The following is a 27,942-nucleotide window of genomic DNA, read 5'->3' on the forward strand; positions in this document are numbered from 1 at the left end:
CTGGAGCACAAAGCTATGGCTTGATTTTACACTGGGCATGTGCTAAATAATCTGTACTGTGGTGTGAATTGGTCATACATGTGCTATGCATCACTGTTCCTTCTTGCCCTGTTGCAATCTGTATTGCAGAGTGATGCGGTTGCCAGTTGTCACTATGCTGCAGGATGTCATAGGAAGGAGGTCATGTAGTGCAGGGTTGTGCCCTACCACTTCCTAATTTAAGTAATACCCTCTTGCCATGTTGGAGCAGTAGCTCTGTTTTAGGGCTCAGTCCACTGGGCACTGCTAAGCTCTTGCACAGCTCCCATTCATTTCAGCAAAAACGTCCCCCTTGAGGCTTTAGAATCTTTGCAGATGGAGAAACATGCCTTTCATTTACTTGCCTATTATGCCCATTTTCAACTGGGAGGAATTGGGGCACTGAGAAATCTGCTCAGACCCAGGCTGCTCTTATCTGTAACAGCCTTACTAGAAAATACAGGCAGAGGGAATTTAACTGTCAGCAGATTCACTGCTAGTTTTGTTCAGGAAAATGCAAGCAAGCATGCAGGGTCTATTAAGAATGCCAGTGGGGATTCGTTGAGGGAAGGAGGGCCCAGCATCTGATATTACTCTTGGCACACGTCCTCCTATCCCAACAAGCTTTTGTTTCAGAGATACAGGCCTCATTATGAGCATGATCTTGCAGAGGCTGTATAAGCTAATTTATTGGATAGAATAAAGAAACATTAAGTCTGCCTGAGTCCCACTGGAACAGGGGTGGGAGTTAAATATCCAATTAAATAGTTAATTTCCTTAATCTAAACTGGGGTTTAAGCAATCCTTCAAAGGAATGAGAAGGGGGGGGGACAGACCTCTCAGCCACAATAGTGGCCTTAAAACCTCTTTTAATCTTAAGAAGTCAACACAGCTTAATGCAAAAAATGCAAAGGCCACAAGCAGGGTTCCAGACATGACTGATGATTGGGTTGGCTTTGCTATTAACACATGCTAGTTGCCCTTCTAGCATCAGATCAAGCAAGGGGGGGGGGGTCAGGAAATAACAAAAGTCCTGGCCTTGTACAGTTGTGGTTCTTTTATTTGACAAGCTATATGGCCTAGGAGTGGTATTATCTTGGCATGAGTGGAATTACGAGAGGGAGGGCATTTGTATGCGGGACAGCGTGGGCGGAAAGAGTTCTCAGATTACTTATAAGTGCTCTCTCCAATAGGAGATCTGGTTGAGGCTTCAAGAGAGGATACCTTGCCCTGTCGAAAATCCTGAGGCCGGCCAGAGCTGTAGATTTCCTGGAGGGTTTAGACAAGATTACCAAGCACAGAATGATATAACTATAGAGATGGAAGGGACCACAAGGGCTATCTAGTCCAAACTCTGGTAATGCAAGCAGTGGGTTGGAGCTTTCAGGGGGAAATCAAAGTTGTTGAGCTTTTTTTTAGGGCAGCCACTTCTTTTTTCAGGAACTGCAGAGCACCCAAAACTCCAGGAACCACCATGCCGCCCACAAACTCCCCTGCCACACAGAATCCCAATCCCTGACATGCAGCAGCTTTCATGCCACCCTACAGACCACTGTACCGGCCTAAGTCCCCCACAAACCCGGTGCAGCCCGCACACCCCACCCTGATTTGTTATACTACTAAATGCAGGAATTACAACTAAAGAATCCCTGGTATATCTATCTATCCAACCTCTTTTTAAAGAAGAAGAGTCCACCACCTTCTGAGCTGGTTCAATCCACTTTTGAACAGCTCTTCCTGTCAGAAAACATGTCCTAATGTTTAGTTGGAATCTCCTTTATAGTCATTCAACTCTGTTGGTTTGGGTCCTCCCCTCTGGAGCAGCAGAAAGCAAGTTTGCTCCTTCTTCAGATATTTGAAGATGGCCCTCATATCACCTCTCAGCCTCCTCTTCTTCAGGCTAAACATACCCAACTCCCCCAACCATTCCTCATAAGGCTTGGTTTCCAGACCCCTTATCATCTTGGTCACCCTCCTCTGCACACCTTCCAGATTTTTAATATCCTGCTTAAACTGTGGTGAACAGAACTGAGACCTGCAAGTATAGGGTGGTATACAAATTTAATGCATAATTAAAAAATAACAATAACTGGGTATGTATCAACCCTGAATGCGTTTACATGTCCCCAAAACACATCAGTGGATGAAATGAGATGAAAAGCAATCCATGGCCACTGGAAAGCTCAAAAAGGATTTTCTTCCGTGGCTCCTCTTTCATCTCGGAGTTATATAATCAAGAACACGGTTGCTCTCTGTGATGAATGGGGTTCACAGTTCTGCAGATACTGCACAAACAGCTTTCTGAATGGCCCAGGTGGGTGCCTGAAATGTCTCGCTTGCAAGCACTAGAGTGCTCGTCGTCCCTTCATTTTACCTGTGGTAGCAACTTCTGAGTGAACAAGCCTTCAGCCTGCAGTGTCTGTGAGAAGGAAAGTGCTGCTTCATCAACGCAAATGCTGTCTACCTGCATAGTAAAGTGCCCTATAACCTGAGAGTAGATATGGGATCTAATATGGAGAGAACACTTGGCACCTGCCTCTCTCACTCTTTTAAAACATATGGTATAAAGGTTACAAGTGATTAGGATGTCCCAGGGGCACCACCTGGGTGTCAGCAGAAAAGGGTTGGGACTACTCCACATGCAGGCGCCGCTTTAGCAATCAAGCTACTCATGAATCAACCTTTCTATTTAAGCATCTTAAAGCATCTTGGAGACATTAAATAATCCCACCTCACACCATCCAAGAGAAATAAGAGCATGCTTTTAAATGACACAGAAGACAGCTTTCTTAATCCTTGTCTTGTTTAGGCCATTAGAGAGGCTTGATTCACCCAATCATTCTTTGTGCAACCAACATCATTTATCCCAGTCTCCACTACGCCATGCTCATTGCAAATGATTTGTTGGAAATTAGCTGGACCACAGGTACAGTTGGAAATTTTGCACTTTGTCTCTCAAGCTACATAAAGAAGGTTTGTTATGGCAATTTGCATAGGGTCAAATGCAGTGTTAGACACTCCCATTGTTCTAGGTGCATTTTGTGACAGGGAATTTCAGTAGCGTGAGCAGTTTCTGAGCTCTGGGTGTAGTACTGCGCCTAAGTTTTCAGATTAAAACTGCAGTGTGGAAGGAAAGGAGGACCTTTTTCTGCTTCGTCACTTCTAGCTACTCTCTGAAGACTGGAGAAGAGACCCTCTTAAGAATATTAGCGGGGTGGGCAGGGGAAGAACACTTGCAGTCTTGAGCATATCACTGTTCATAGCATTAGAGTAACGTGGAAATGTAACTTTTATCTCGCATGTTACACAGAGCAAGTTTTTCCAAGGCCACACAGGAAATCTGTGGCACAGCAGCTAATGGCTGCACTCCCAAAGAACACACGGAAAAGGTTTTCTCTAGACACAACACCCAACTAACTCATTCGTGGTTTATCACTTTCTCAGCCTAGTGAGCCCAGCTGGTAGCAGCTGCCTGGGAAAACTCTGAAGAAAGTCCCCAGAGTTCAGGCAGATGCAGTCTTTTCCATCTATGAAACTGAAGTCAACAAAGCTAGACTTGCAAGCCCCAGGTTAGTGCCTGATCACTAAGAAAGCCTTCTCTTCTGTAATAACTATAGTATGAAAACCAGAAATGTGAAAGAAATATCATCACCATCATCAAAGTATCAAAAAGTCCATTTGCTGGAAAAGAACTCGTTTCCACCATAATGTGGTGCCTGGTGGCTATTTATGTTTTAAGCATTTAGCATCTTTTTGATCATGCGGAAGCCAATCTATTATTCCTCTACACCAAAGATTGTCCGCTTTTGTAAATATTGGCACATACTGGCTTCCCTACAGTTCCATGGAAATCCCCTAGTTCCCCAAGATTGCTCTTGATTTAGTTATTACTTTGCAGTGCTGTCTTTGCAATTCTGTCTTCCTCTTCCTAACTACAATTTAATTACCTCTGTGATTTCTACTTCTAAATTCAACTACTCCCCTGCTTAGTTTTGTATTGATTTGGATTCTTTTTTTTCTTTTTCCTAATCTATTCTTCTGCCCTTGATTTCTTTCCCCACCTATTCTTCTGTGTTCCCTTGCAGAACAGTCAGTTCTTTTACAGCTAATTCTTTTCCTTCACTTATCTTCTAACCTGTCCACTGATCTCCTTTGGCAACAGCTCTTGATTTCTCTTGGTTTCCAGTGGTCATGTTTGAATATTTGATCACAAAATATTTATTTTTCTTTCTGCTTCTCCCCCCCCCCAATTTTTTGCTCCTCGTCTAATCCTTGCCACCTTTTGTAAAATATTATTTCTCTTTATTCATCTCCTAACCCTGCCGTGCCAACTTGCCTTTCTCCTAATGTTGTTGTCTCCTATTTTGGTGGAATCTATCTGCCATGCAACAGCTGCTAACTGCTCCTACTTTGACAAATGTGTTACTTTAATTTTATCTTGTTCCTTCAACTTATCTCACTCATGCTCCTCTTGTTATATTTTCTTTCCTTGCTCTTCCTTCCCTTTTTTGAGACTGAACATCTTTCTTAGTTTTCTAAATATTTGCTTCCTTAATCTTAAACATTTCTTTCCCCTGCCCTCTGTTCTTTACTCTTTTACAATTGGATTCCATGTTTAAATGTCCTCCCCCCCCCCAGTAAGGTGGATTGATTTAAATTAAGGCTGTTAGAATCATGAATTACATCACCAATAAAAAGACAGTCTTAAATCAGTGGTTTCAATAAAGATACTTACTTTGAATTAATGTATTTCTTGAACAAGCATACATTATTATTTGGCTGCTATAACAATTAAAATATATTGGGCTTGTTTGCATAAAGCATATCTGGATCCCTGGTCTATGAAACCAGGAACAAGCATTGAGCCTACATGTTAGAAATATCCCTTAAAAATACAGGAATAATGGCCAGCAATCACAGCATCCAAGATAACTCCACTGATTATTCACAATTCATCTTTTTTTTCCTAGCTGTTTTTACACAGGAACAAAGCAGCAGGTTAGTTTAACATCATTATGCGCCGATGTGCAACCAGCCCTTGCAATCTGCATTGTGGCATTGATCGATTGTACGTCACTCCTGCACCAATTTAAAACCAAGCCACAGGATCTGGACAAAAGGCTTGCTCAGCCATTGATGCAATCATTGTGCCAGCATCTGTATGGAACTCTTGAATGAGGCCTGCACTTCACAGTCCATTATCTAGAGAACAATATACCTCCAAACCCCTCATGTTTTTTGTCATGTCAGTGTGGTGGCAGTGGAGGGAGCAGATGCAGCCTTAGCTTTCTTTGTGGTGCACATGCATTTTCACACTGTTCTTTAGGTGAAAAAGCCACTGCAACTAGCTAGCTGCCTATCAATGAGTGGAGGAAGATCTCCCTAGCAAACAGGTTCTGAGACAAGTTTGGCTTTGGCTTTAGCAACTAGGTCAGAAATAATATATATTGCGGCTTCTCTTGGACAGCAAATACTAGACAACTGTAAAAGGATGTAAAATGATTCAGGGCCTTGTATTTGTTTAACTGCAGATAGTGGTATATCATCTTCCATCTTATGTACTTTAAAGATATGTGATCCCCTCAGACAATAGAGCTTGAAGCCATCTGCTAGGCAAGTCTGGTTGATAAAGCATTGAAAACTACCTGTGACTAGAGATTTGGGCACCTACTCTAGGGTAAGATTTAGACCAGGGGTAGGCAACCTAAGGCCCATGGGCCGGATGCAGCCCAATCACCTTCTCAATCCGGCCCGTGGACAGCGTGTTTTTAAATGAGTAGAATGTGTCCTTTATTTAAAATGCATCTCTGGGTTATTTGTGGGGCATAGGAATTTGTTCATTTTTTCCCCTTCACAATATAGTCCAGCCCACCACATGGTCTGAGGGATGGTAGACTGGCCCACGGCTGAAAAGGGTTGCTGACCCCTGATTTTGACTCAACTTCCATCCCCCAGCACAGAGCTGTTGATGTGCAACATTTTCTGCAGCTCCATGGACTCATGAAAGTTCTTCCAAGAGTACTGCTGAAAACCTTCCTTTACCCTATGACAAAACTAAACATTACTGTATTACTTAAGAGGAAATAAAGAAGTCTACACTGCCTAGCTAGGACCCCGCCCCCCCAATTTAAGCCATAGGTGGGCAGAATGACAAAATGCATCTACTTAAAATCACTTGAACTCAGTTTAGTGACACTGTAAATCCTTATACCACCCTACCATTGTCAGAGTCAGATTTGTGAAAAGGTGCACTTCTCCCAGCCTGCAGGTTTTTAGTGCATGAGTGTAGGTGAGATGGGGATTCTACATATGAAATCAGGGTGGTAGTTATTCAATATTGACTGATAAAAAGTACAAAGCTATGTATGTAGTGTTAGAACAGGCATAGGCAAACTCGCCTTCCAGATGTTTTGGGACTACAACTCCCATCATCCCTAGCTAACAGGACCATTGGTCAGGGATGATGGGAGTTGTAGTCCCAAAACATCTGGAGGGCCGAGTTTGCCTATGCCTGTGTTAGAATATCCGTCCCTTAATTGCTCATCTACAATGAAGAAAATGAAGTCTATCGGTTTTAAAATGAATTTTCTAACTATTCCAACACGTTAAGTCCTTGAATATAACTTTAGAATATAAAATACTGAAGAGCACTAAAGGCAGCTCAGACTGGCGAATCATAGAATTGTAGGGTTGGAAGGGATCCTGATATTCACCGAGTCCAATTTCCTACAATGTCCAATTTCCTACAATGCAGGAATCTCAACTAAAGCATCCATGACAGATGGCCATCCAACCACTGCTTTAAACTATTAAATGGAGTGTCCACCACCACCTGAGGAAGTCCACTCCACTGTCAAACAGCTCTTACTGTCAGAAAGTTCTTCCTGAGGTTTAGTTGGAATCTCCTTTCTTTTAACTTGAAGCCATTGGTTCGGGTTCTACACTCCAGAGCAGGAGAAAACAAGCTTGTTCCATATTTTATGTGACAGCCCTTTAGATATTTGAAGATGGCCATTATATCTCCTCTTAGTCTCCTCTTTTCCAGGCTAAACATACCCAATTCCCACAACCATTCCTCATAAGGTTTGGTTTCCACACGCTTTATCATCTTGGTTACCCTCCACTGCACGTGTTCCTCAATATCCTTAAATTGTGGTGCCCAGAACAGTACTGCAAGTGTGGTCTGCCAAAGGCAGAATAGAGTGGGACTATAACTTCCCTTGATTGGAACACTATACAGTGGTACCTCTACTTGTGTTTACCTCCGGTTATGTATCCTTCGGGATACGTATGCGGCAAACCCAGAAGTATTTTGCCGGGTTTCGCCCCGCACGCATGCACAGAAGTGCTCTATGTGCTGCGCACATGCACAGAAGCGTTAAACTGCGTCATGCGCATGCACAGAAGCATCACCTCCAGTTGTGAATTCCTCGGGATGCGACTGGAGCTCTGGAACGGATCCCATTCGCAACCGGAGGTACCACTGTACTTCTGTTGACACAGCATAGAACAGCATTAGCCTTTTTTGTTGCTGCATCACACTGTTGACTCATGTTCAAATTGTGATCTACTAAGACCCCTAGATCCTTTTTACATGTACTACTGGCAATCCAGGTGCCCAGCATCTTGTATTTGTGCAGCTGGTTCTTCCTGCCTAAGTACAGAACCTGTTATTTCTCCCTATTGGAATTCATTTAGTTAGTTTTGGCCCAGTTTCCCAATCTATTAAGGTCATCTTGAATCCTGATTCTGTCTTCCAAGGCAGTGGCTACCCCTCCCAGCTTGGCGTTGTCTGCAAATTTCATGAGCATCCCCTCAGCTCATTCATCCAAGTTATTTATAAAGATGCTGAACAACAATGGGCCTAGGACAGAACCCTGCAGCACCCCACTTGTCCCTTTTTTCCAAGATGATGAGGAACCATTAGTGAGCACTCTTGGGGTTCAGTTAGCCACAAATCCACCTAACAGTGACCTTGTCCAGCCCATATATTACCAGCTTCTCCCCAATAATATCATGGGGGACTTTGTCAAAAGGCTTACTGAATTCAAGATATACGGTTCAATGTCCGGTATTTTTGCTTAAGGACGGCTTCCATTACAAGCCTCGCCAATGATGAAATCACAGCACTTGAAAATCTTACTCAGTCCTGCCACAGAAAATTCCTTGGCTTTCACAACCATTACTTCCTTTTCGCAGCTAGATGGTCTGCTCTGCTGTCTGCTCTGCTGTCTTGCCTTTACGTGCAAGACAACAGCCCTGATTTTGGTTCTTTTGTTCCCACACAAAGCAGAGTTCTCCAGCATGAGCTATATGTTTTGGTCACATACAAAACCCTGCTTAGCTGTCACACTGGAGCATTGTTACTCTCTCAACATAGCTATATAAGTAGGAGAAGAGCGGTGACACCACTTCCAGGGCTACTTCACACCTTCACTCCCATGCACAGGTATGCGTTTTTTGAGTATGGAGAAACAGCAGAACAAGCAAGTGACAGAGGTAGATCACACTATATTGCTATGGGAATTTGGCCTCTGTTCTTATTAGGGTAAGTAAGGGAGAGCTGTCATAACTGAAGAGTGTGGGTGGGATATATCAAGACCTGAAACAGCAAAATATTCTCTGAAATTCACGAGGAAAGGACACTTGGCTGCATTCCCCACCCCCACCCCTTCTAGGATTAGCAAAAGTCAGTTCTGACTTCCTTCCTCAAGTAACAAATGGTGTTCTACTCCTTATATCGGCTTGATTATCTCACCCATTGCTGGACATTGGCCAATTCCACATAAAGCCCCTTTTCGTATGTATCAAAGCGGATGGAATGTTCAGCACATTTTTTCAATGCAGCCTCACTGGCCCCTTTTTCAAGGGCAACATTTGCTGTTTCGCCCGAGCCAAACACCGGCTTCTAAAATGGCAGTTAAAGCAGCTTTCTGAAAAGGGGAAAAAAAGAATTGACACTCTCTCTTAGGTCTCTGGAGACTGCCTCCCCTGATCCCTCATTTTAAATGGCTTTAGGATCTTACCTCATCAAGATCCTATCTGAATTCTATTACTGCAGTGAAAGGGCTCGGTTGGTCTTTGCAGCTGTTCCCCTCACAGCCCCCTGCTATATTGACTCTCACCATCTTCCTGTGCTGCATCAAGTAATCTCTGTTTTCATGCCTTTGTCACCATGGCTGGTGGCACTTTTGCTGGTGGCATCATCATCAGTTAAAGATAACTCTGGGGTGATCGATTTCTGTTCCCCCCAATTCAGACAATTTTGACACTGCCATTGTATGAGGAAGCTCAATTATTTGTCAGATGAAAGACTATCACATCTAAATTCTTCCTAGCTGAAGGAACAGGAACCTTAGTTCACCACCATACAAAGACCCAAACCTCTATGCACACTTCTACCTATTCTATGCTCCCACCACCACAAAAAAACTGTTTTAGGCATGTTATATGCAGCATATAGCCAGTTCTGATTGTCTATACTAGTATCAGACGATAGAAGTAAGTATGGTTCTTGCTTTTACTGAGCTAACTAACATCTGTTGGGCAGGCAGTTTTGGGTTGCGTGTACAACAGAAAGAAGAATCCATAAGGGAGAGTGGGGGGAAACTCCACATTCCCTGTCCTCAAGTCAGTCATGCTTCATTTTTTGAATCTTTGCCAACTGTTATATTTCTCCAAGGTGTAAGACCTTACGTAAATAGGAAAGCAACCATTAACACCAATATTTTTCTATTAAAAAAAGCATTGGGCAATAACACCCTTGAAAGAATCAGCCCTCCTAAGTTGCCGGTCCAGATTTTCCTCTGGTAAATGTGCCTCACCAGGACCAGCTCTACTGGTTCTAAGTAAAGAAAAATGTGTCATTTCCATAAATGACTTATTACTAATGACACAATCGCTGGGCTATGCATCTCATGACACAAAAGGGCTTCCAAGCGCTGCAGGAGAATTCTGATTTTGTAAAGAGTGCAAGGGCTGTGGGAAAGTTTCATGGTTCCATCGTTTGGTAAAAGTAGGTCATTCTACTTTTTTTAAAGCTGCTTTTCATTTCTCTTCTCACCTCTTGGGCTAGCCCTGCAAGTAATAAACCACTATGGGTGCCTTTTCAATAAAGGAGTCATTCTCAGTAGAGAAATACAGTCAGGCATATTGAGCAGCAAAGCAAATGCACAAGATCTAAAGCTAGGGACAGCATAGTGCCCCCACCTTCCTCAATGCCTCTTCTCTTCTTTTGCCTTTCTAGAAGGTAATTCCCCCTTTCCTTCCTTTCCTTCCATCTGCAGATCCACTTGATAGAAAGTGACCTCTAAAGAAGGTAGCAGTGAATGCAAGATGCTTTCTCATGCATGGAGATGTCCCCAGGAAATTTCCACAGCTCCCTACCCTTCTGCCCTGGAGAATGTGGTGAGTTACATAAGAAAGAAAGAATCTGCCTCACTCCTCTGAGTTTCCCATTATATTCCAGTTTTAATGATCCCAGTTCATTGTGAAATTAAGACCCCCCCATCCTTTTTTAAAAAATCCAGACCCTGTTAAAGGGGAAGCAACTCTTTTTTCAGATGAGTGCTGCAGCAGTGCACATGCAGGAACACAGAGGGACTCAAGGCAAGCATCACCCAATGCCCATCTTCAAGCAGCAGACAGACAGACAGACAGACAGACAGACAGACAGACAGACAGAGAGAAGAGCTACACTGAAAGAGCAGCACATTTTCTGATTATTCTGGGGAAGGGGGAGTGTTACTCTGTCACATTCCAACAGCCCAATTCTGAACATGTTGACTCAGAAGTAAGTCTCACAAATGAGATTTTCATGCGCGTGCTCAGGATTGCTGCCTGTTGTGTCCTGCATCTGTGAAGGCTGGAGAAATGATGGGCATTCTCCCCCTCCTGCCGCCAGAATTTTAAACTTGTCCCAGTCCTGTGATGGCAAGATGCCAGCTGCCAACCCCCTCCCCACTTGGCACACTCGGGAGGCAGGAGACATGGTTCAGGCAACAGAATCGATTCCTCCATCCCTCCCCCCCCCCAAGCACACTCCAGTCCCATCCCCATTCACTTCTCATGCACACCCCCCATCTAAAAGGGATGGGAAATCCGGGGAACCAACCTCGCATCTCCCTGCTCTCCTTCATCCGTCTCACCCTGATTTTCAGCTTCATCTGCTCTTTGTGCATGTCTGGCCAGAACTGGTCCTCAGAGGGAGCAATCATAACATCCAAAGGCATCCAGGCAGCTGCGCTGCGTCTCTCTCCAAGCGCTACCTCCTGCCCTCGCAAAACAACAGTTGCCAGAGGTGGGTGGGTGGAAGCCTCCTATTTCCCCAAAAAAGTAGGGGAGCCCGAAACACCCCTAGATCCAGCTTCTTGGAGAAATAAAAAAGGGGAGGGAGGGAGCAGGACAGGAATATTCCTGCTTCTTCTCAGCAGAACGATTCTCCCCCTCTCTCCACTCCTTGTGTATGTGCAGCGCCAGCTCCAATGAGGCTGAATGAGATCAGCACATGAGCAACAGCCGTGCTGATCCACTAAGGAGCAGTCATAGCTAACGGGTCAGGCATGCAACCGCATTCCTTACTCAGCACACAGACATGCAGTTTAACTCAAGGGCTACGCTACTGGCATATGGTTCGCTCAGCTGCTTAAAGGGACAACATCCCTTTCCCCGCTTCCTCCAACCACCCTAGTGAATGGCAGGCGGCAGGGGTAAAAGAAGCAGCTCTGGTGCCTTTTGTTTTTGCAAGTCATTATATCTGCACAGCAAACTGAAGCCCTGCTCATCCATTTGATACAAGCTTGGTCCCAAAGCACCAGCAGAAAGCAGGAGGAAGTGTGGTATAGTGGGCAGAGTACTAGTCTGAACAGCTAACGTCTGAGCAGGCAGTTTCCTGCACAATCCATTGCATCTCCCTTGTGATCAGGGGTGGCAGTGCAGCACATTACATCCTCTTCCTGCAACTCTTTGAACTTCACCTCTCCACCACCTCCACACCCAGGAGAAAACTATGTATCTCATTAAAGACTGTTCTGGACAGGAGTCCCAAGCTGTCCTTATTTCTGACTGTTGGCCAGCTCCTGCTCCATCATGAAAGCATTGTTTTTAACAGCAAATCTGCACTGCGACATTTGCCCATTCGTTAAGCTGGAACCAGGGCTCAACTAGACTTTGCCTCCCAACACCTTTTCATCCCAACACCAACCACACAATGCATATAACAGAATGCACACAAGTACAGTGGTACATAGTGTTACAGACACTTCAGGTTACAGACGCTTCAGGTTACAGACTCCGCTAACCCAGAAATAGTACCTCGGGTTAAGAACTTTGCTTCAGGATGAGAACAGAAATCGCACAGCAGCAGCAGAAGGCCCCATTAGCTAAAGTGGTACCTCAGGTTAAGAACAGTTTCAGGTTAAGAATGGACCTCCAGCACGAATTAAGTTCTTAACCCGATGTACCACTGTATTCATTCCAGGTCAGCCGGGGAACAATTTAAATGAAATTAATTGTGCCAACAAAGTTATCCATTTTTATGAGGGCGAGGAAGGTTTTGTAAGGCCAGCGGTTAATTCAGGAAAAAACCCTCTTGCTATCAAATCCCAATGTGTCACCTTCTCACATTTTGCCTCTTAAAATATGGCACTGCTGCCACCCCCAGTTGCCCTGGTGGTGTGAGCAGCCCACTGCATGCTCAACTCTCCAACGTGTGAGCTCTTTGCCACTTGCCACTGCTGGCCCTCCAGTCCCCGTTTGCATGCACAACATCCCAGTTTCAATCCTTGCCATCTCCTTGTAGCACTGGGAATGTCATTTGAAACCCCAGAGAGCCACTGCCAGTCAGTGTAGACAATACTGAGCCAGATGGACCAATGGGCCTGACTCAGTGTGCGCCACCTTCCTAGTTTCCTAACCCGTTGGCCTGAACATATCCGTCATCCAAATCTCCTGCTCCACAGACTGCCACCCGTTCTGCACCCAGCTTCCATAGCCTTTGCACTCTGCTCTGCTTTCCTTTACATTTCATGCTTTTTGACACCAGTGCAACAATCATAAAGGGAGAAGTGGAAGAAGCTGATATTGAGGCCTGGCTCCTAGTTCCTGAACTTGTGTGGACTGTGGTAAGGATACTCCACACTGGTGACAGAGGAGAGCTTGATAAGGCAGTGGGGCCTAATGTTTGTTCTGCTGTGACAAGGACACTGGACAAGCATATACCCAGTATTCTTTAATTGCCTTTATGCCCTGATGCTTTCTAAGTCTGCTCATGGACTGAATGGTTCCTAGTTCTATGGAAAACCATCCAGGATTAGATGTGCTGGATGGGATGCTTTGTCTCTTTAAAGCCAACGATTTACAAGGGCAAGGAATCCAAGGCTGAACTGTTTCATGGGAGTTCAGTGTTTTTCCTTAACAGTGACATCACTCCATATGAAGTCACCGGCATTAAATAAACCCTCCCTCCCACCCGCCGCTCCATGATTGGAACCAGTGTTCTAATGAGACTTGTTATTGTAACAAATATGGGGTTGATTATTATCATATGTGGGTTGGAGTTTAGAGAAGTACAATGAAACTACACTGGAGAAGAGGGGCAGTGTTTAAACAGAGGCAGTATGCTGAATGCTGCTCCTGTTAGCCCTCAGAACATATCGCTTGACCCGCGGTCAATGTATCATGCCAGTGTACTGCAGCAAAACTGGGGTAGAAGAACGTTAGAGGACAATCACATTTGCTTTCATAGCATTTAGAACTGTTTCCTGAAACTGGGTAACATTTTCACTGGGTAAAGTAGGTTTAGCCAAGCAAACCTGTTATTTACTCTATTTCTGAACACTGCTTCCTGAAACTATTTTTAGGAGGGGGAGTAAGTACCCTATGCAGCCATGTCCCCTCTGCATTACGGTTGAAAAATCAGGTTATATTTTATAACATACTATAGTCTATCATTTTCAGGTCAATATGTATGTATTCTCTGCCCAGTTGAACTGCTCAAAATTGACCTTCCTCTCATTTTTAATTGGACCTTACTCCAATTAAAAAAAACCTCCACCTCCCAACAATCAAGCAAAGGGTTGATAATGTGTTTAAAGGCTTGGTTTAGAACTGAGGTACCATAAATATACCATTTATCAATGGAGAAGTCACTACACTGAGATGTACAAGCTCAGTTTCTTATCTTTTAATGTTATTTAATTCACTCCTTGGCTTGTCGCAGCTGAGCAAGCCGCCTGGACAGTAGACGCTGCTTCTTGTCAGGACTTCCTATGCTCTCTTTTTAGCACTTGGGTGAATCCTGCGGGTACTTTAAGAAAAATAAGCATCTTTTGTTGCACATTTGCAGTGCAAGTCCTCCTAGCATGCGGACAACCAGGGCCCATGCAAACATTACAGCAGCTGCTCCCTGCAACGTCAACACTGACTGGCACAACACAATTTGTGAAAGCAATCAAGAAGTGTCTGCAATACTGAAAGCACTTTGTACTTCAGCATTTGGTTTATCAAAAGCTCCAGCTGGTGAGAAGGAACATCTACAACAGGGGTGAGGAACTTCTGGCACTCCAGATGTTGTTGGACTACAACTTTCACCACCCCAGACTACAGTGGTACCTCAGGTTAAGTACTTAATTCGTTCTGGAGGTCCGTACTTAACCTAAAACTGTTCTTAACCTGAAGCACCACTTTAGCGAATGGGGCCTCCTGCTGCTGCCGCGCCACCACTGCGCGATTTCTGTTCTTATCCTGAAGCAAAGTTCTTAACCTCAAGCACAATTTCTGGGTTAGCGGAGTCTGTAACCTGAAGCGTATGTGACCTGAAGCGTATGTAACCTGAGGTACCACTGTATTGGCCATGCTGGTTCAGAGTGATGGGAGTTGCAGTTCACAGGATTCCTGTGATCTACAACAATGGAAACTTCCCACCTTTCCATTGCATGACTTCTTTATGTAGCTCTGTCAGAAAATAAAAAAATAAAAACAGTTTTCTTAAAAGGAAATAAATATTAACCGGGAACAGGCTCTTATGTTATACACACACCTCCTTTCTATTTGCAAGCATTGAATTATGACGTGACACAGTACTTTTGCCATTTTTGTATGTAGAAATTTGCTGAATGCCTCTCCTGTCCTCGCCCACCCCCAGCAGCCCCACACAATGAGTTTCTTGCTCTTGGTCCAATTGTTACAAAAGCTGTCTTGGCAGTGTGGGGGGAGGGAAGGCAGTGGGTGGGAGTGCATTCCAAAGAATAATTATAGAATCAGGAAAACAAGTCTTCTGATGATGACATTGCTAAACAGAATGTTATAGAACACAGGCTTGGGATACAATTCACTCAGCCATGTGACCTGGCTCAGCCTCTCTCTCTGAATGAAGCACTCAGAAACATCTAAGATTCTGGCTGGTGATTACACTTCCACTGGGGCCACTTTGTACAAGAGTGAAGGACAGGCTAGCCCATGGGTACGCAACCTAAGGCCCGGGGGCCGGATCCAGCCCAATCGCCTTCTAAATCTGGCCTGCGGACGGTCCGGGAATCAGCATGTTTTTACATGAGTAGAATGTGTCCTTTTATTTAAAATGCATCTCTGGGTTATTTTTGGGGCCTGCCTGGTGTTTTTACGTGAGTAGAATGTATGCTTTTATTTAAAATGCATCTCTGGGCTATTTGTGGGGCATAGGAGTTCATTCATATTTTTTTCCAAAATATAGTCTGCCCCCCCCACAAGGTCTGAGGGACAGTGGACTGGCCCCCTGCTGAAAAAGTTTGCTGGCCCCTGAGCTAGCCCCTGACAGCAAACATAGCCACCATTCTCCTATCTTCTGTATGATGTTTCTAGAAGAAAAGAGAAAAGAAAAAACCAGGGAAGACATCCCTCTTCCTGCTGCATCTCACCTTAATCCATCCCCTTTCCTTGGAGGGATTGATCAGGGTGTGCTCACACAGGCACCCCTCTCTGAGTTGTTTCAGGAAGCATAAGAGGAAAGAGGGTGGGGGGAAGAGTGCAGAACTGGCAGATTGGGCACTAACACAGTCTTTGTCAGAGCTCCAAGATTCCGCATGCAGGACCTGTAGTTTACAAGCTGTGTTTCAGGGGGCTAGACAGGACAGGCAAAGACAGGGGCTTTTCATGTGCCGTTTTGATACCTGACTTGTTAAGGCTTCCACTGTGAAGCCACTGGCTTTCACTGACAGGTATGCATTTGTATCCTCAAAGCATAACAAAATATTATGGCATTTCTAATCCAAATGAATAAAGGAATTATGAACGTAAACCTATAAGAAGTTCAAATCAATTTCCACGTAAAAGTGGAGGTCACAATGACAACTCCCAACCACCGACTGACTGGAGAGAGCGTCCAAAAGAAAAGAAAAGAAAAGAGAAAAGTATTTACAGCTCTCCAAAAAAGGAGGCCAGCCAAGTGGGACTGGTGGTTTTTTCCCCTTCTTCTTCCTTTTTTGGCATAAGGGAGTTCTACCGTTGTGGGTCCAGCCTTGAAAAGGCCACGCTACCAAGCCTTGAGCTTGCAGCATATTCCTGAGCTTACTTTAAAGGGGGGGGGGGGACAGCAGGGGAAAACACTAAAATCACAATTCTCTGTAGTTCTTCTTCCAAGTTGCTGGGCAGACAGCTGTGGTTTGCTCGAAAATTAGTACTACCCATTTCACCTTTAGTTTTATTTAAAAGTAATTATATGCCACCATTTATATACTGCAATATCAGGGTGGTGTGCAGCAATGAAACATTTCACTTACACATGCTTGTTCAAGACAAAGATAATCTATTGTTTGACTGTGAACAGATATGGGTATGCTCTGGAAGACTTTCTGTCTCTGCTTCAATGGACCAAAGGCCATACCTCCATGCCACTGTGACTTATGCCGCTAGGTCCACATTAATCCCCATCACAGATGCCAAATAACTGGCTGAATGGCGCCCACCCACGAGCAGAAATATACACCACAACTGAACAGCATAGGAGCATGATATGCTGTGTACATAAGGGGAAATTGTGCTGCTATGTCATTGCTCTAAAAACAACAACCATTTTCTGAACTTGGTCGGGGGGAACCAAGCTGAACAGGGCTAAGAGGGAGGGTTTAGTACATGAGATCATGTAGATGCCCCATAAAAAGTGGGTGAACAAAGTATGGCAACACCACAGTACATGCCCAATGTGGAAGCAATCACCTGAACTTTCAGTATTAAACTAAAAGCCATCACCACCAGCTATGATTCTCTGTGGATACTCAGTGATATTGAACAAGATCTCTTGGAAGAATCTCTATTGGAATTTCACTGGAAAATAGAATTGCACAAGTATCAGTACTGCTTGCGTTGGGACAGTATTCCGTTTTGTGTGTGTGTGTGTGTAACAGTTGCTAGGCAACTACAAATGATCAATGTGTTGCTAACCCACTTTCCAGAAGTAAAGGCTTCATCTGTTACAGGTTATTTGACTCCATCTAATAAACCAGTTTGTACTAGGGGACCATTGAGGTTCCTGTTGAGATGAAGAGGCTAGTGAACGCCTTTGGTTTGCTTCTGGCAAACTGCTTCATTAGCACTTCATTAACACCTGCTGTTAACAAGCTTTTAAGGGGGCTGCCACCTAAGCAGACAGCAGCTGCAACCTCAGCTTCTGGGCCAACCCAAGAACATATTCCCATTCTCTTCCCCACCATTTATGTACAAACTACTGTTTCTATCTCAGTACAGTAAGTAGTCATGTCAATGATGAACCACTCCTGTCCTGAGACAGGAAGTGTGAAACATAGATGCACAAAGGATAATTCCTTTAGAAAACTTAACTGATACCTTAATGGTCACAAACCCCAGAATTTTTATCTATTATCATGCATTCAATAAAGTGGGATCTTGTTCACGAAAGCTTATGTCATAGGGAACGTTCACTATTTCACTATGCAAAACATGCTTCACTGTTTTTGCTGGAAACTGATTTATTAGACAAATCCAAACCAAGCCTAGAAGTTTTCTTCTGTAAAATTTCCAATAATGCCTTGTGGCTCCCAAGTACAGTATTTGCATGTTTTCAAAATCTCCTAGCCCACGTTCCTGTAGTTTCCTTACAGGCCAGTCCTGTGGAAAATGTAGCGAACTGGAAATGCCAAATCCCTTAACAAACCATATCTAAAGGCATGATATAATCTGCCACCAAACATTAGCTAGAATGGAATTCAGTGCAGAGAACATGGATTGGCAGCATATTAAAACAAGATGGAATTAAATTAGGATGCCAAGTTTCAAAACTCTCCCTTTCTGCACAGTCAAGCCACCATATTTGGACTCACAACACAAAGCTCTCCAGCATTAATGGGGTACTGAGTGCCACCTCCTCAATCACAGCCTGCACTTGCCTTGAAAGTATCTTATCCATTAAGACTGATACACAACATGTATCACTGCCCTAAAGCATGATGGCTGCAAGGAAGATCAAAAGCTGGACATACAAGTTAGCCAATTAAGCAGTGCATGAAAAAGCAACACCAACATCTCACGTCAACACAATGACTCTGCCAGTTGAAACAGCAGTTAATCAAGTTTGTGTTGGCAGCTTTACTAAGATTTAATTAAAAAGTTGCAGTTAAAAAAACCCAAAACCCTGTCTATATCTCTTTCACTGTCACATTCTACTTATTGCTGGCCCAAGGTAAGATAAAAGCTTAGATGTTCAGTTATCATGTATACAGCAGCAATGGACCGTTTCAAAGTGCTAAACTTTTTTTTTTTAAAAAAAACTTTCCAAGTATCTGAAAAGTGAATGGTTTTGAAAAAGCTTTTGTTTGTTTGTTTGTTTCTTTTTAAAGAACATCTCAAACAGTATAGTTTGATGCAGTGGAAAGTAGTTTTGTTATCCTTATGTGCTGCCATGTGATCAACAATTAGTACATCTTTTGAAAGCTGTATAGTGGTACCTTGGGTTAAGAACCCAATTCAGTCTGGAGGTCCGTTCTTAACCTGAAACTGTTCTTAACCTGAGGTACCACTTTAGCTAATGGGGCCTCCTGCTACCGCGGCCACACGATTTCTGTTCTCATCCTGAAGCAAAGTTCTTAACCCAAGGTACTATTTCTGGGTTAGTGGAGTCTGTAACCTGAAGTGTCTGTAACCTGAAGCGTCTGTAACCTGAGGTACCACTGTATCAGAATTACATGCCTTTCCCACTGATAACTTTCTGCTCTAAGGATCTCACCCTTCTCTTCTGTTTTAGTTTTTAGTGCTTAGCCAATTTCTAACCCATTACTAAACTTTTACATCTTACTTCTATGATACTTACCTTTTTTAATAGACTCCAGAGAAGGACATCTATAAGCCCATTTAGGTAGTTCAAATAAACTATATACTTCTATGCTACTGGTTTGACCATTTCCTTTGCACATACTTGTAAATATTGGGGCCCTGTTTTGCTTCATTTACCAGGCACCATTAAACAACCCCACATAAACAAATGGGGGGAAATTAAATGGGCCGACACAAATATTGGCTCCTGACTTGTCAGGTGAATATAGAAGTATTTCTTCACAGCTGCTAATGTGCTTTCAACCCTTCCTGATATATATATCCCAGAGGAGGTAAAGAAAATAAACGGATCTACTGAGTTTAGGGAAATAGGAGTGGAGGAGAAACGGGCATGTATGATATACCTCTGAAAGACACAGGCTCGCCATAGCACTGCAGGTTTGCAAGTGGTCTGGGAGTATGGCCAGACCTGTCAAAGGCAATGTGTTTGCTGAAGAGCTGGGGGATGGAGAGATCACTCATCAATTATTACCATGCCACATTCTTTCCAAATCATGAGTGTTAAATGGGTGCTCTAAATTTAGAAAAAAGAGGGATGGAAAAATCTAAACATTCTTTACAGAACTGGTACAAGCTCTAGAGTGGGGAAGAAGATGGCTGATGAGCTCACATGTATACCCGGCCAGATGAAAAGTTACTAGCTTGAGAAAAGGTACAAAAGGCTTTAGCACAGCTTGGTGACCAAGAGTGTGGGTGTGGGAGAGACTCAGTCAGAGCTTCAGAAGTAGCTCATTCAGTTGCAGAATACTGAATTCTTTATAACCTATGTCTTGAACTGTTGTGAACGATTCATCCTGCACTCAAATGCAGGCTGAATTTAGCCCTCTATTTTATTTTACTTCAAAGTCTAATTCCACACAACTCTTAGTGTTAACTGTTTTATTTTTCTGGGCTGTGCACACATCCACTTCTCTTGTGAATGGCCTTAGGCTTCTCACATGAATTGCCCTAGGTTACTCCTCATGTGCCTGCAGTGAACCCTCCCATGAGAAAGATGTGGCTATTCCACACTCCCAGGCTGCTTCTATGAAAGCATAAAGGATGCTGCACTTGAAAAGCCAACCGTCAGAACCACCCCATCAGTCCTGTGATGCAGAACCAGGCAGGATTTGTGCATTTTAGTCCTAAGTAGGCTACCACCAAATTATGCTCCCTAATTTTCAAGCAAGAGCTACTTCAGAGCTATGGGAAACTGAGAGCAGAGTCTTACTTTCAGCAAGTCCTTTGGACTTCACCAAGCCAGGGCCCAATCTGTAACTTCCCCTCTGCTAGCATCAGACAGATTCAGCACCCACAACCTTGTCTTGTATATTCAGGGCAAAGCTCAGGATCTGGTTTGCTTGCTTCAGGATAACACAGGAAGAGGCCTCTAGTTGGAAATGAGGGTTTGTTTGTTTGTTTGTTTGTTTGTTTGTTTGTTTGTTTTTAAATAACAGGCCTTCTGGGCCACCACCTGAGGTGACTACATCTGACTTAGCACTGACCAACTGTGAGGAAGTATAAGTAAGTCTTACAGAGATACATCATGTGTTGTTAGTTTCATTTATCATTAGGGTCAGGTACTAACAGAGCCACAGGTACTGTGGGCAACTGCACACACACTATTTGGAGCATCTTTCAAGCTAGTGTGATATGATAATGCTAACGGTTCTACTGTTAGTAAGTGCACTGGTCATGGGCATAGCCAAGGGGGGGATAGGGGGGCAGCTGCCCCCTAAATCAATTCAAATCAATACAAATATGAGGTTCTGCCCCCCCAATCCTGGTGCTGGCCCTCATCATGGTGCACCCCAGCTCACAGCACCCATTTTTTGTCAGAGGAGGAAGCAAGGGAAAATACTGCTGCCAACTGTCTCAAAAGAGCTACTTGACTCAGACTTTAAATAACCAATTCCATAAACTGTTTCAAGCACCAGTGACGTAAGTTGTGATTTGTGCCATTGATGCTGAAGCACGATCCTATTCTTGACTAGCTCTGCCCCACCCTCCCCAGGAAATCTGTCTCTCCCATTCCTATTAGCAATCAAACAATGCACGCCTGGTCCTCTCTCCAGAGCAGAGTAGTTGGCCCCTGCCGAGCTGCACAGAAGCACCAAAGGCAGCTGCGGTGTCAGCACTTGGGTCCGGCACATGCCAACTCTTCACCACTCCTGTAAGCAAACATAAAAGGGGAAAGAGGCTGGTGAGGGCTCCCTTGCCTCCTCCAGCCCAACACCATCCTTGCTGACAGCATGAACTTAAGAGGACTTTCAGGCAACATGCTTGATAAGCCAATTATAATAAAAGCACAGAGGTGTTGAGGGAGGGGCTGCAGATGTTGCTCTGGAATCAGCAGAGGTTAAAGAACAGTCAGGCTCCTGCAGGAATAGCAGCGCTGGGAGGGAGAGGGGGTACGTAATGCAGAAAAAATGTTGGCTCCATTCACTTTTTCACCGCTTCTTGTGACGTCAGGAAATCCATCTAAATCAACAGGCTTGCTCCTCCTGCAAAGGGTGGGCAGCAGGCAGGGCTGTTTACACGTACTTGCAAAGCAGTACTGGCAACCTACCTACTGCCTGAGAAATGATGAAGAACAACTCTCCTCCTCCTTCCCATCTCCCATCCTCTCACCTATACCTGCTTGCTGAGAGCTGGGGCTGCAGGAGGAATCCCTTCTACCCCATGTCAATCCGCTGGCACTATGAGCTGCTATATTCCCTGCAGGTAACATTGGCACCAAGTTGCTACATGCAGAGGTATGAGGTATGATAAAAGCATTAGGAAAGACAGCAAAGCAGAGCCATACAGCAGGTGTGTGTGCCCAAGGCATCCCAGCAAGCAAGCAAGCAACACCATCAAGGGTAGGACAGCTTGGAGTCCTAGCCCTGCTGACTGTGGAGCTGTAGCAGTGATTGAACTCTTGCTACAAGTGGGGAATTCTCACTGCAGCAAGCTCACCCGGTTGCATAAGCCAATAGATTTTAATGGCTGTCAGTGGCAGGGAAATTCCAAATGGGTTTCTGAGGCCAGCGGGAGTGCTTTGTATCCTTACCACAAGATATCAAGGGTAAAAGAGGATACTGCTGCTTACCAGCAGTATGAAGACTAGTCTATCTGAAACAGATCTTTATCTATGGGCTTAACCATCTGGGCTTTGGATATTGCTTCTTGCCTATGAAAACACAGTCACATTTGCGCATATTCATCTGATTAATGAGATTTTTAAATAAAAAAAGTTACCTAGAAGATTTTAAAAACACAATTTTGGCTCAGATGTTTTCTTTCATTTTTTGTGCCCCAGAAGAAATGCTAGCACAAAGATTCTTGAAGGCCTGTTCCTCCTCTTTCTACTGAGATATGACTTCCCAATAAAAGTACCAAGCACAGGTACAGCCCATCCAGTATGAAGGAAGCACCCATCAATGCATGCTATGGCCCTCTTTAGACCAACGTGGCTACCTACCTGAATTTAAAATATAGGTGAGCAATGGTCAGGCACAAACTGGGTCTCTCCTGACATGCATGGAAACAGCACACCTGAAAAATGCATGGATGCCGCCTTCATATCCGATTGTCCCCACATGCATTCATCATGGGGGCACCCATACCAGAATACAAAAAAATCTGGAGTTACGGTTCTGAGATGATGATGATCTTGGTTCAATTACTGATGTCATGATTACACGATATTGACATTATTGGTACTACCTGGCAGATATGTTGTCTAATACTAAACAGGTTTCCTGTAAGTCCCACTGAATTTGGTGGGCCTTAATTGTGGGTGCTTTCAGAACAATCCTATGCATGATTACTTGGGTGTAAGTGCAGCTACTGGATGTTACTTCCCTCATTGTGAATGTTTCAACAATCCTCCCACATTTCACATATTAGAGAAATAAGCCCCCTTCCTGTGTTCCTGCTCATGTAATTAAATTACTTGAGAGGGAGAACAGGGCCACACCAGCAGGCCACACATCCTTGCATTGGGACAACACCCATTCACCAGGAAAATGTCTGCAACCAGCAAGTCTGCCAAATGCATGTGGGCTCTCCCTGTCATCTGGAACCTTGATTACATAAGGGGGAAACACCTGGAGGAGGTGATGGATTACCCCAGGGGTCAGCAAACTTTTTCAGCAGGGGGCCAGTCCACTGTCCCTCAGACCTTGTGGGGGGCCGGACTGTATTTTTTTTTTGGGGGGGAGAACGAATTCCTATGCCCCACAAATAACCCAGAGATGCATTTTAAATAAAAGCACACTTTCTACTCATGTAAAAACACGCTGATTCCCGGACCATCCGCAGGCCACATTTAGAAGGCGATTGGGCCGCATCCGGCCCCTGGGCCTTAGTTTGCCTACCCATGGATTACCCCTATGTATGCCAATTGTAGCATATAATGGCTACTCAATTGAAATTTTAATAACTGAATCCATTACAGTTTCAACAGAATCCATGAAATATTCCCCTTATAGCCACTTCTCAATGGAAAACATGCTCACACTCTTGAAACATAAAATGTTAGAAAACAGGACCACAGAAAAACAATACATTTGCACAGGAAAGCTTCTATAAAGAAACAAATGTGAAGAATATGAACCTTTCTTGGTAGTCATGGATGTTATATCTTAAAATAGATGTTTGCATGTTTAGGCAGGTATACCTTTGGAAATTGACACCAAAGTAAGCTTCGGACCACCCAGGCACTGAACCATTTAGTCTAAATTAATAGCCTGTATATTAGACCAAAGAGGAAATTTTGTGTGTGTGCGTGTTAGAAATCTGCTCTGCCTTCCTCTTTTAAGTTTTCAGCAGCCTTTTTCTTATTTTGAGTCATGCTTTCCACATAAAACTCAGCAGCCGTGACCCAGTGTTCTACATTTCAGTTCCTCTCCTCCACCCAGCACATTAGTGGTCTGTGTTTGACATTAGTGAATTGGCGGGCTCCAGGGCATGCAGTTCATGACGCCACAGCAAAAACACACATAAGAATCTTTGCCAAAACCTCAGGGAGGAAATTACCAGCAACTTCTGGGAACGGGCTCACTCCCTTCCCTGAATGTAATGGGGTGGGTGTGCATGCACACGCCTGAGAAACCGAGTATATGTGCAAGTTGGGATATGTGAATGTAAAACAGAAACGTATATGGAGTCTGATAAGCCACTTTTTCTTCAATGGCAAAAGTTCTGCTAAATACACAAAGGATTGTATTGGAGAACGCTGAGAGAACATTTACAAGACACTTCTACTGATTTTTTAGTTTAAAAATGAGGTTTTTTATCATGCTTATCCTCTAAGGAGCTCAAGGCAGCTCATTTTATCCTCATAATTCTGCCATGTGCTTGATTATGCATTGAGCTCAATGGGAGATTTGAACCTGTTAATCCCAAATCCAAGCCCAACATCCAATCCCTTACAAAGGGGTCAGGTGGATGGAAGTAGATCAGGATCTCCTGGCATATTTTCAGTTAGATTGTCAAAGGTTTCTGACTCTCAAATGTTAATAGCAAAACTGCATTTCTTCTGCTATTAAACTGGGTTGTTAGAATCCTGTCTCAGTAATAACTCAGATGTAGGTAAGCTAATTTTATATGCAAGTAACTGGCTTTGTCCCCAAGCCATCATTTTGCATCTGTCTCTGTTCCCTTGAGCCACTATTTTGCAGCTTGCTCTGGTTAGAGGACCTCAGGGGTTGTGTAAAAATTAAATGATCCCACAGGCCTCCTGCCTGTCCACACCTACAGGGGGAATGTGATAGCGAGTTGGTTTGCACATTAAACTAAGACAAACTATGGCTTACCATGAATCCGCAAGCTGCCAGAGAGATCCTGACCACTGCGCTCCTCCCTCATGGTTTGGGCTAGTGTGTCATCTAAATCTGGGCTCAGTTTGTCTCATCCAGACAAACAACAAGATGTAAACCCAAGAACAAACCTGGGTCACTGCTTGTGGCTTGGACAACAAACTAAGTCAAACACTACAGGGAGGCTGGGGGAAGAGTGCTCTGGCTACAGTCTTCTGTCCAGGAAACCATGTGCTTGTGCTAAGCCACGGTTTGGCCAGTCAGTGTAGACAAAACTGAACTGGACAGAGGCAACATAAGGCAGCTTCCTGTATTCCTATACATACTGGGAGTGAGAATGGGCAGAGAGGAAAGGCAAACATGGTCAGGGACTGCAGGGACATGAGAGAGGATGAAGTTCACATACTGATTGGAAATAAACAGCTACAACTTGGGCAGCAAGACTCCAGGGTAAAAAGGCTGCTCTTTATTTGTAGTTGTGCCTAGGAGATACAGTAGTACCTCAGGTTACATACGCTTCAAGTTACATATGCTTCAGGTTACACACTCCACTAAGCCAGAAATTGTGCTTCAGGTTAAGAACAGTTTCAGGTTAAGAACAGACCTCAAGAACGAATTAAGTACTTAACCCAAGGTACCACTGTACTGAAATGTACGACCAGTGAGCTGTTTTACAGACTCTACCCCCAGGAAAACAGAAGGGATTTCTGGGAGTTCAGGGTAAATTACAAATACTCTGGATGTGCTTGGCACAGCCCTACACCTTAAACAAGCTCACAGAAGACCCAGAATTATGTAATTTGTGCAGGGGCTGCTTGTCCTTGATTTATACCACTGTGACCTTGCAACCGTGGCACACAGTCTGCCGCCCGCAAGTCCCGCCTTGCCTACATCCGTTCTCCTTCCATGGGGAATTGCTGTCATGTGAAAATTGTTCAGAGCACAGCAAATACACTTGGCTGAATCACCACCTTCCTCCTCTCCCCACTGCTTGTGTTCTGTAACAATCAAACCTAAAGCAGTGCAGGGCATGGGCAGCAGACTCTAAAGCCATCATTACAGATACTATCTTCCTAAGCTAGCGATTATTTTACGGCTATATACTGTAGCGAGAGTAAGCATCTTTAGCCAATATAACATCAGAGCTATGCTATGCCAAATGCTGTTTGTTGCTGAGCAACAGTCTCTGCCCAGAAGGACTCCGGCACCAACAGATAAGACACTGACATTTGCATTCTCCATTTTATAGGTGTTGGACAAAAGATTATTCAACTTGTCAATAGCATACAGCAAGCTCATGGTAAGAACTATTCTCCAGAGATCAAATATACTCTTGGGAGCGAACTAAAATTCTGCAGTGAAGACACTCTGACTGTATTTCTGAGATTTTTATTCGCATTGCTTCCAAGAGATTCTCCTTGCATCACATGCTAGTTCCTGTGATCCCATGTCTAAAGAAATTCTACCCCCTCTCCACACCCGTGACATTATCATCATCATCATCATCATCACCATCATCAAATGTATACGCCACTTAAAGCAGTTATGCATTCAAGGCATCCAGATAAATGCAACATTTCACAAAAACAACCATCATGGCACAAACCTGGTACTACAAGTGACATTTCTGGTTGGACAAGTTTGGCAGAGTTGTAAACAAAGCTATATAAACAGCAGCTCTGTTCAATCTACGGTGGCAATACACATTATAATGCAAGGGCTAAAACAGAAACATTTCACGTGCTATATTGTAACTAATTTGCTTGACTTTAACGCCAGACATGAATGTGCAAAAGTTAGCTGAACGAAGAAAGGACTTTAGTACTGGGGTGTCCATTGCGGCACCCTGTGTATCGAGGCATGTGGCACTCTCAGACAGCCCCTTTGGCATCTGCCAGGGTTCCCTGCCCCTCCCAAATTTAATGATTTTAAAACTGAGATGGGGGCCCCCTCTTTGGATAGTTGCTGTGGGTAATTCCTGTTTTGGGGGGTGTTGATTGCTTGATTTCCTTATCTGTGTTTTATTTTGGGGGGAGGAGAACAGATGTTTTGCCTGTTATTTTCAAAGGGATTCTGAGCACCACAAGTTTTTCTTCTGCAATTTGCACAGGGGGGATGAAAATTTTATTCTTGATATTGGAAGCTAACCCCCCTCCCCAATGCAAATTGCAGGCATGAGAGTCCCTGATCCAGTTTAGGACCATTGCATGAGGGTGCATGTGTTAAAGCTCCCTAACTTCTATGCTAGGATCTGAACCCATATTGTGGTGTGGGGAGGGGGCACGCCAGCAGTTTTTGGAAAAAATAAGGTTTGCACTCAAAAGCAAGCTATGGAGTAAATGCCATGTGTCGCTTGGCCCAGAATGCTAGGTAACAATATAAGCAGCAGATCTGGCTCCCAGAGTTATGGAATGAATAAGTGGGTTTAATCTTCATCTGCCTTTTCCTTTCTTTGTCCACTTGGGAGATTTCATTCATTCACAAGCCTTTCCTTTGGAGCTCGCTAGCACTGTAACTGTACACACTCTGCAGAAAGCTATAATTAGAATATCATGCTTACTTAGCCACTTTACCATATGGGCTGTGGTTTGGGATAAGAGTCCCTCAGGGACCCTGATTCATTGCAATGAACCCCCCGCCACCACCCTCCTTTTCCTCTTTCCGAATGAATCCATTGATTATTTTTTTTAAGTGTTCTGGAAAAGAGCCCTGCTCATTCATTCACTCTGTAAATACTAACAAGGTTAGTGGGGAAGATTTGTTGACTCCCTGAAATCCTACCTACTTTTCTACTCTGATTGTCCAGTTCTGCAAACTCTGT

At 44.0% G+C, this 27,942-nt stretch overlaps 1 protein-coding gene across 4 annotated transcripts in view; it reads right to left on the reverse strand.

Annotated features, from left to right (window-relative positions):
• The window catches only part of DUSP8 (dual specificity phosphatase 8), an 81,695-nt gene that overhangs the window by 18,178 nt on the left and 35,575 nt on the right, over nucleotides 1-27,942 (reverse strand). The window contains exon 1 of one of the 4 annotated variants that reach the window (XM_083575143.1): nucleotides 11,132-11,558. The exons of the other annotated variants lie outside the window; for them this stretch is intronic. Coding sequence (XP_083431269.1) covers nucleotides 11,132-11,249 — 118 coding nt within the window. The 5' untranslated portion in view covers nucleotides 11,250-11,558. Of the gene's footprint in view, nucleotides 1-11,131; nucleotides 11,559-27,942 lie in introns of those variants that run through there. 4 annotated transcript variants of the gene reach the window in all.

The sequence above is a fragment of the Podarcis filfolensis genome (assembly GCF_964270895.1).
Source record: "Podarcis filfolensis genome assembly, chromosome: 1".
NCBI classification, from domain to species: domain Eukaryota; kingdom Metazoa; phylum Chordata; class Lepidosauria; order Squamata; family Lacertidae; genus Podarcis; species Podarcis filfolensis.